General features: G+C 39.0%; 1 protein-coding gene across 1 annotated transcript; it reads left to right on the top strand.

Annotated features, from left to right (window-relative positions):
- The first annotated feature begins 1,629 nt into the window (after positions 1–1,629).
- On the top strand, positions 1,630–9,579 carry LOC145432566 (bile acid-sensitive ion channel-like). The gene is made up of 9 exons (XM_080309483.1): positions 1,630–1,831; positions 2,449–2,584; positions 2,648–2,854; positions 4,443–4,561; positions 4,737–4,982; positions 5,402–5,544; positions 5,689–5,796; positions 6,302–6,434; positions 8,750–9,579. The coding sequence occupies exons 1-9, from the start codon at positions 1,663–1,665 to the stop codon at positions 8,857–8,859; spliced, it is 1,371 nt and encodes a 456-aa protein (XP_080165609.1). The 5' UTR covers positions 1,630–1,662; the 3' UTR covers positions 8,860–9,579.
- The last annotated feature ends 386 nt before the right edge of the window (positions 9,580–9,965 follow it).

Here is a 9,965-nt window from a genome sequence, read left to right as displayed (position 1 = left end):
GAGTCACGAGTCAATGCACATTTTTGAAGCTCCGAGTCAAGTCAAGTCAAGTCAAGTCATTTTTCCAAAGTTACTCGAGTCAAGTCAAGTCAAGTCATGCTAAAAAGTTGACTCGAGTCAAGTCATGACTCGAGTCATCCCAACACTGCATTTTACGTCCAATGTACATTAGGGCTTTTCAAAAATAACTTTTTTTCCCGATTCAAGCCGGTCACCTCTTAAATCGTCAGGTTGCAGTAGAAAACCTTGCTCACCAAATTTCACTCGATTCCAACCAGTAAAGGCCTCCGCAGACCCAATTAAAATTTTTAATTTATTATGGAAAATTAAAAAAAAAAATTTCCAAATTTTTCTGCCAACCCCATGAAATTGTTGAGCTGTCTTCATAGACGTTGCAAAACAAATTTGAGTCAATTCCGACCAGTAGAAGCGGAGTAATTGGAGTTTTTCGTTGAAATTTTTCGGATTATCCTTGATTGGTGGATAATCCGCGATTTATCAACGAAAAACTCACATAACTCCGCTTCTACTGGTCGGAATTGACTCAAATTTGTTTTGCAACGTCTTTGAAGACAGCTCAACAATTTCATGGGGTTGGCAGAAAAATTTGGAAATTTTTTTTTTAAATTTTCCATAATAAATTAAAATTTTTAATTGGATCTGCAGAGTCCTATACTTGTTAGAATCGAACCAAATTGGGTGTGCAGCGTTTTTTAGGGTAACCTGACAATTTAATCAGTGAATGGCTGGAATCCGAAAAAAAAAGTTATTTTTGAACAGCCCTAATGTACATTCAATAAACATGATAATACATTACTTAGTTATTACATATACAGTTGATGTGATGTTTGAGCTTATTTTTTTGCTGTGACAATGTATTAATTTCTGGTGTGATGGTGGAAGGAACAAGGCAAACTCAAGTCCGAGAAGAGACCTATTGCTCTACTCAGAGTATTTCATTAAATTTTAATTTATTTCCTTTGTTATAGTTAACTTGGAGATGATAAATGGTTTCAAATTTTTTCATGCCCCCATTAAAAACAAACACGTTACCATATTCCGCGCAAAACCATGCAGACAAGGGCATTAGCAAAGTATCGAAATTCACACAACCGTAAAACTCTGTTTGGCCAACAAGTAGAACTTATATAGTGGCATTATGGCGATATACAAACGGTTCGTGTGCTTTGGAGAGGGATCGTGGTCGTCTGACAATATATTTAACAGTGAAAAATAATGGCTTCTAGATTAAGTAAGCTGCCGATGTGAAAAATATTTCGTTGGCTGCTTTTTGATTCCAGATTAAATCGAAATTGATTTTCCAATCCATAAAATGGAATTTCTATACCATATCATTAGTCAAGATTATCACGAGCCAATCTATTGTCTTATTCGATCGATTCCATCCATATTGTGTACCACAGAAGAATCAGATAATCAAGTAATTTGTCACCAAGTATGACTGATCATGGTGTTTGGAATTTCGTCGATAGTCCTGGCATCCAGCTGCGGAGGGCAAGGAAATGCACTATGCGGTCAACACGTAATCTTCAAAATCTCCTCAATCAAATTTGGTCACGAACAAAAGATAATAACTCGTACAAAAATGGGAGGGTTTCAAATATTGCATTCAAAACGTAGCAGGTGACAGTAGCCTACAAGATGACTTTCGAGCTAACGAAAGAACGTTGCAGCAGCGAAGGAGAAACGGAAAATGAATTTGACGCAGTTGTAGACGAATTCGCGAATTCAACAACAATGCATGGTGTGCTGAATTGTCACAAAAGTCGATCTACCAACTCGAGATGGTTCTGGATTTGTCTTATAATTGGTACGTTTCTCCATGTACACTTGTACAGTTGTACACTCAACAGTTATGAGTCCGACATAAAGAAATTGCGAATCATCCAAGTTCACCATCATTATCATAATCGCCTCTTCCTCATCATTTTATTAAAATGTATATGTCAAATCAATATACCGGAAGATTACGATATAATGAAAAATAGGGGTGCCGAATTGACTTGGAGTAGTCTTTTGATCAGATACTCACCTTGGCCTTCAGCATGTAAATATGGGACATGAACACTGGATTTAATAAAGGATAACATGAAAGGAAGCGACAAAAATGAATGCTGCGTGTGTCAGTAGGCAAGGTCGATATTTCAGATTGTGGTCCGGTAATCTTGAGAGCTTCGATACCTAAGTGGAGTATTATTCGTTTTCAAGGGCGGAGAAGTATAATGCAGATAGATGTAGTTCATAGGGTCTTGTTAACCGCTTCCATAAATATATTACTCGCTGTGCAATGTGCATGTACCACGTACATCATTGCAGCTAGTGAGATATTTCGGTGGCTGTTCAGGTATATAGTCGATAACCTGTTGTGTATCCTTGCTGATATATAGTGACTATACATTGACTGACTAACGTCTTGATCATTCACAGGAATGATTGTTGCTTTGACCTATCACATTGCTGCCCGAGTCGGTGCTTATTTGCAACACGATACAACAACAGAGATATTTCAGGATTACCAAACACCTATGTCGTTTCCTGCTGTGACCGTATGCAGTTTCAACAGGTGACGCAGTGGGCTACCGTACGCGACGAACTGGTTAACGACACATTTTGTGACTGTATTCAGAATTTACATGGATACCAAAGATCCCGATGTCCTTAATGCGACATACGTCATTAACCAGCTTATATCTCCGAAAATGATCATACATAACGTGCTAAATAACATAACCCTGAACGTGTCGTCTGTGACTGTTTTGGATCCCGAATTGCACATGACACGGCTGCTACAGACTCGAGGATTTGACCTCAAAAAACATTTGGCTTTCTGCGCGTAAGTGTTGGTGAGTTGTTGAATAACAGTGGTTGTCATTAGGGATTGCGCGAACCCCTGAAAGGTTCAGGTTTGTGTGAACACGAATCTTTTTGAAAGGTTCTGTGTGAACGCGAACGTGAACCTTGTGACGTCATGTGACATCATTTTACTAATTCCAACCCTATATTTCAGTGAAATGATGTATTAATGTACAGTACATTGAGTAAACGATACCTATAGCGACGACTCAGGCCACATTATGCCACGATGTTGAGCTTTCAGTACAGGCTGACTTATTAAACGTCACCAAATGTATCAACTGAAGCAATCAAATGGTATAATAATCCCATAAAATCAATATCGTCTGTCGCTCTGCCAACAATTTCGACGAGGACTTGCAAAGAAATATAAGCTCACGCCTTAACGGTCGAGGCCAGACCGGACAATGTATTAGGCGTCTGACTATTACTACATTGATATCGAGGAGAGTGTAAAACGTGTTTCTATATACTTGCTACCGTTATTGCCCGTTACCAACACCCCAATCGTACATATTTGGTTTTTGTGATACAATATTGTGATCAAATTAAGATGGATCCCGTACGCCTGTTGAATATTTTAGAATATATATCAATTTTAATGATTGGTTGAAAAAGCATCATTCGCTGACTACCTACATGTATAGGATGTAGTGTATTTCGTTCCTGATGTTGTGTGATTGCGGGTCAAGCTCACAGCAGAGAGTCACTAAATATTCACAAACGGAAAGTTGAATATTTCAAGCAAACCTGTGTAACAAAGCAAGTAAAAATTTTGAGATTGTCAAGGTGCATCCTCGTTTATTGTTGATTATTTTTATACTGCCAGCACCTTGCATATAGTGCTCCGAAGTTGATATGCAAAGAATTTAAACCAAGTATATGTTATAATGACGCGAAAAATTGTAACACATGAAAAAGGTTCACAGTGCAGAACCTACCAAGCTTCGTTTGTGAACGTGAACCTCTAAATTTCTGAGGTTCACACACAGAACGCGAACGTGAACCTCTAAATTTCAGAGGTTCACACAAAGAACGCGAACGTGAACCTCACGTTCACGCCATCCCTGGTTGTCATCTCCAAAATAAGAGTAACTTGGTATGTTCCAGTGGGTAACGTGGGCTATTTACGAATCCGGATCAGTTTAGGCTACACATGCTTGGTTTAAGATCGGATTGATCGGTCTTGTATAACTATGAGATAAATTAGCATATATCGCGATTCAATGCGGATCCTTGGTATAAATTAAACATCTGAAATAGGGCTGATATATATTGTCACTTTTAGAAAATCTAATCGCTCATAAAATCGCTACGATTTTTGGATACCAATTTTTATAAATGCACTCGCAGTCAGGGCCTGTGGTACTTTGCTTTGTATAAATGAAGTAGAGGGCGCTTAATTTCGTGTCCAGTCCTCGGCGGAATCACTTGCTACACCGGTACACCCTCTACAGCACTTTCACAGTCTTTTGATCCATCTCGTCGAAACTCTATTCGTAGCACGTTTAGAATCTACGACCCAACCATATCAATGTGGTTATGGATCTTTTTCGTTTTGTCACCAGGTTCAACTACAAACGCTGTACCGCAGATGATTTTTCAAAGTCTATGTCCTTCATGGGGCTGTGCCACACATTTATTACGGAAATTCACCAGGATGTACCTGGTTCGGGAAACGGACTGAGTGTGTTAATATACTCACCGTTGCAAAACTTTACGGAGCAGCCTTTAGTCGGCCTTCTTGACTATGGACTAAGAGTTCAGGGGAGTTGAACCAGGCGAAAGCATGACGCGCCCAGGAATTTCTTGATCCTCGACTTCACTGTACTCTATATAAATGTAACCTCGACTTATGTAATCAATTAATCGAAATATTCAGATTCACGATAGAGGAGAAGCTCCTGATGTTAACAGCTTCGGAATATCCATTCCTGTTGGAAGGAAAGCCTCTATCGAAGTGCGCCGTAGCGATTTTCACATAATGCATAAGCCATGGGGTCAGTGTGAACCTTCCCGAGAAAAACTCAAGTACTTCTCAAACTACACCCTGTACAATTGCGCACAAGGTTCGCGAATCAATAAGAATAATTTTTCTCGTGTACTACTGACTATTTAACTCGTTCGTACTCCACCGGAGTGTCGCGTCACCTTGGAGTTGCCGATTAGACTGATCAGCGGTGCCTCGAGAAAATGAGGTAAAGCAATAAGGATTGCTGTCGACATGAGACAAAAAGTAGACGGTCACAGCGCTCTTAACATGATGTAGTCTCAAATTAAAGTTGATAGAAAGCCACGGTATTCGTACCTCGGCAACCATCAGAATTGACGTAAGTTAATGACATGTCATTAGTCATGAAGTCACGAACTTCCCAAATCTTACACTGATGGTATACTCGGAATTGTATGCGTACGGCGAACTAACTTTCGCTTTCCAAGGGTGCCGCAAGATCGAAAATGTTAAGAACCACTGATTTCCACAGCAGATATAGAATCCGACATCGTGTCTGTAATTGTCATTTTTCAGAGTGTTACACTGACGCCATCATCAAGCGCTGTGGCTGTTATCTGTTCACACAGCCATGGGCGGCCGGATTCAGCCGCGAATGCACCCTGCACGAAATGCAGTATTGTGCTAACCCGTACTTTGTATCTCTGATATTGCGAAAAGTTTGTATACGAAAAGTATTTTATAATCAAGTAAATAAGTTCTACATATATAGTCTACGGCTATACTTTGACTGTCAGCATTATATAAATATTGTTCTATTCTATACATATGCTTACATGACATATTCAATTTATTACATTTAGCATTCATCTCTTATTTGCCGATGCCCGGTACCATGCAAATTCGCAGAGTTTCACACATCAGTGTCGTACTCTGCATATCCGAACCCGTCCACCATGAAATATCTACAGGTGTGATGCGAATTCAGGATATTTGTTTCCAGGCTTGCCCTAATAGTATATGTCGAGTTGGCCATTTGGAAAATTTATTGTACACGCTTACTAAAATTATGGATTTTCACTGCACAGTGGACGCGAAGCTCTGTTGTTATATGTTACATGAAATTGTCGAACATATTTTGTTTGAATGCGGGATCAATCTCATTATACTCACCAGCACATGATGCAAGATTGTGAGATTCATTAGACGAACCGTTGACGTCAATTATTGAACACGTAATATTATATTTCTTCTCGATCTCAATCGGAGATGTATTTCTATTGAAAACACCTTAATATTAGACTCTCTGCGTTGTCTTTAGAAATATGCAACATACAAGGTGTATCGCTTTCAATGATGTGATGACCTATCGGCTCTAGTGATGTGCGACCTGTGCAATGTGTGCATAGAATACTTAATAAAGGTGTGTCTTCCCAATCGCATTCTTTTGAGCATGCCCTCCTGACAATTTAATAGGTGGCATACAACTTGTCGTCGGAAGAGTCTTCGCAGAACTACATTGCTTTCGACGTCTACTTCCCAAGAATGAGCTACACTAAGTATACGCAATCGAAGAAAATTGATGGCTCCAGTTTGATCAGTGACATAGGTGGGAAAGCGTTTTCTGTGTTTCGGGCACTTTATAATATGATTTTGATAGTTAAAAACACTTATATAAGTCTTTGGTCAAACTATTTATGGATACTCAAAATCGTATACTGTCACTGTATAACTGACCAACTAGGTTCAGGCTGGCTGAGTGCATACCGACCACTGGCCAGGCATGCTGCGAGCTGCGTTAATGCATATTAGGGGCGTTCAAAAATGAATTTTGTTTTCAAATTGTATTGGCGACTTGATAAAATGGTTACGTTACCTAATTACAGGTTTCACACCAAATTTGTTTCAATTCCAACCAGCAGCCGCATTGTTACAAGAGAAGAAAGTTTTTTATTTATTATACATAAAAATAAAAATAAATAAATACAAAATTTTATGCTCACCCTTGGAAATTGTTAGGTTGCCTATAGAAACGATGCTCAGCAAATTTGGCTCAATTCCAAACGGTGGAAGCGGAGTTATTGCAATAGAAAATTTTTGATTTGAATAAAATAGTATTTACGGTGGCCAGTTCGAGAATTAGCCACCGTAAATTGGAATTTGAACCAAATTTGGTATGCAGCCTTTAATTCCCTAACCTAACAATTTTATCAAGTAGCCAGTACAATTTGAAAACAAAAAGTCATTTTTGAACATCCCTAATGTATATAGGCGATTACGAATACGACTACAGCAAAATGAAGCAATAACAATCGATAATGATCATATGGAATAGTCAACATGATTATTCACCATTGCATTTATATCGCTTTCTTGATGCCAAGATATATTCATGGCGACTATACACGGTTGAGTAAATGGGAAATGCATGAATACGATTAGAGACAAAAAGTTTTGGAAATCGTCATTTGTTACGTCGCAATACATTTATAGCGCCAGCTCATAATCTAAATTTGTGAAGGCCGATATCGCGGCTGCTATTTTGCATCTAAAAAAAATTCTAAAATATTGGAAATTCAAGAAATCGACGACACAGAGGGCGATACGTGATATATTTACCCTTGTAGGACGAGTTGCACTGTGTGATCATGCAGAGAAACTATGTTTCCTGTATTACCTCTACTGGACTGATCTGCAATGCTGTATCACGTTTTGCTTTTTGGGTTATCCCAAATTTCAATGAACGTGCACAATTAGGAAGTACTTTTTTTCAATTTCAGTTTTCTGATCAGTTGTTCAGCTTTCCGTGGCATGTTCAAGTGAAACCTTGCCTAATATTTTTTGGCGAAATGGTTCTCTGCTCCTTCCGTATTAATATCGGCCTATGATATCGGTATCGGCCTTGTTAGTGTGTCGATAATTGGTATCGGTATCGGCCGGCAAAAATCAATATCGGTCGACCTCTGATCCTTACACATATGACTCAATTAGATCCGATGGTTACTTTAGTGTACATCGCGGTTGATATTACCTTATTAATTATTTATTCAAAACAAATAATGTGTGCATTTATACATAAGGCGACACATAATAAACCGCTTTAGCAAGACTTCCATACCCAGTGAGTGTTACGTCATAAATTGCCGGATAAAGACCTGGTCACCGTTGAAGACTATCTGCAGGCGCCAGAATAAAAGTCATTGCCTTTCATCTTTGTCAGATAACAAAAAGAATAGAACGAAATAGTCCCAATTTACCCTCGCAAACAGAAGGGCAGTTGTATTACTTTAAAATATTTGATCTTACCATTATGTCCAGCCATCAATCGCATCTGCCGACCATGGAAACCGTAAGCACTTATTAATGCTCATAGGCTGTAATCGGTATGTGCTCATGCTTTGCTCGGCTACGCAACATGAAGTTTTCGGAATTTTATTGTACAGAAAACAGGGGAATTCAACTGATATGGCCGAGCCGCTTATTTCCATTAGTGACGTGCGGCCGGGCGCTTTCCGACGGAAAATTCTGACTGGAAGTTGCGTTTCATCCACTCTCAGCATATATCAATATTTCAACGCTATTTCAACTGTGAATGTTAAAATGAATGGTACAAGAAACGGGCATATGGATTTGAATTGCACCAACGAATATTTCAATATAGTTATTATTGTTTGACGAAAGAAATATAGATTGGAACCGATCGGAAATAACAAAACAAAAATGATTCAAATGACATGCACCAGAATTCGAACTCAAGTCATTCATGACGTTTCATGAGCTCGGTGCGTTGTACGTGTCCAGTAAATCATGCTTCGACGCTAACTAGAACTTGTATATAGGCGTCAAAAACATACATATGGTAGTAGTAGTATCTATTACATCCCAAGATAATATGATGAAAGTTTTTTTCTTTGCATAATGTAGGCGGGCAGCTGGGATTGTGGCTCGGTATGAGCGTCATTACTGTGGTGGAGGTGATACAATTTTGTGCAAGAAAGTTGTCGCAATGTCGGAGAAAAAGAGTCGAAAAATGATGCAGACGTGTATATTGCACAGTGCATGGAAAATTGGACATGTATTTCCACAGTTTTTCAAAGTTGCTTCGGTTAACGTAATATATGCTTGATATTTGCTTTAACGTACCGGGATAACTGATTTCATTTCATTTTGCTCAATAAAATGTATTGAATGATATTCCCGCGGGCTTCGTTAATTAGAAAGAGAAATAAGCGTCTCTGGCTGGTTTGGTTGGCGATAGATACGGAGTTCGCCGTTCGCGATAGATATAGTCTCATTGTTATTGTCATATGCAATGATCATGCTCGTATTAATTAGGGTTACCATACGTCCTCTTTTGAGAGGATTTGTCCTCTTTTTTGACTTTTTTGAAAGTGTCCTTGGAGGACGCCCTTTTGTCCTCTTTTTTGAGATTTTGTCCTCTTTTTTGAAAATTGAGGTCATATTTAGAGCAAAATACGAGGGATATGCCGTAATTTAGCACAGCAGTGACGCTCAAACGGTATTTTGAGCTCTGAGCGAAAAGATGACCTTTTTTTTCAGTGTCAACCACCCGGTAATGTGGAGGAAGAAACGGTATTTTGGGCTCTGAGCGGGAAAGTTGACCTTTTTTTTTTAGTCAACCGATCACAAAGTGGGAAAAATTTCACCGAATTTTGAGAATTCCTCTCCGGTTTTGCAAGTCTCAAATTTCTGAAAAAGTGTCCTCTTTTTAGATTTCCAAAATATGGTAAGCCTAGTATTAATACCACCTTAATCTGTAATAATTAGTTGTCACAATAACGTCGGGGAACATATAATAGCCAGTAATAATGCTAGCCCGAGCCGGTTTCGACTTCACATGACTGACACATCTTCTATGCCTGTGAAATAGGCGTATGCAGTCAAGTCAAACTAATTTGCTTGTTTCTGGCTGGTAAAGGAGCTACAGCCCACATTCGATCAGGTAATGTACTGGATTATTAGAATTAGAAAGTTCCCAGCTACCTGGCTCATCGTCACTAAAGGTTTGTCAGTGTCACCATACAGATTAATGGCAATTACACCGAGGTGATATACTATTTCATCCAGAGCGTGCAGTCAAGTACAAGTATGTCGTTGCCATCAACTCTCCCGAAATTCG

The sequence above is a fragment of the Botryllus schlosseri genome, chromosome 2 (assembly GCF_051294905.1).
Source record: "Botryllus schlosseri isolate E-star chromosome 2, Bs_hap1, whole genome shotgun sequence".
In the NCBI taxonomy this organism is placed as follows: Eukaryota; Metazoa; Chordata; class Ascidiacea; order Stolidobranchia; family Styelidae; genus Botryllus; species Botryllus schlosseri.
This window is presented reverse-complemented; position numbering and strand designations above follow the sequence as displayed.

What these genes read in the sequence shown, in the direction of transcription:
- LOC145432566 (XM_080309483.1), top strand. Translation starts at nt 1,663, where the DNA reads ATGACTTTCGAGCTAACGAAAGAACGTTGCAGCAGCGAAGGAGAAACG. An exon ending in CTGGATTTGTCTTATAATTG is followed by an intron (nt 1,832 to 2,448) that starts GTACGTTTCTCC and finishes GATCATTCACAG; the next exon opens with GAATGATTGTTGCTTTGACC. An exon ending in TAATTTTTCTCGTGTACTAC is followed by an intron (nt 4,983 to 5,401) that starts TGACTATTTAAC and finishes GTCATTTTTCAG; the next exon opens with AGTGTTACACTGACGCCATC.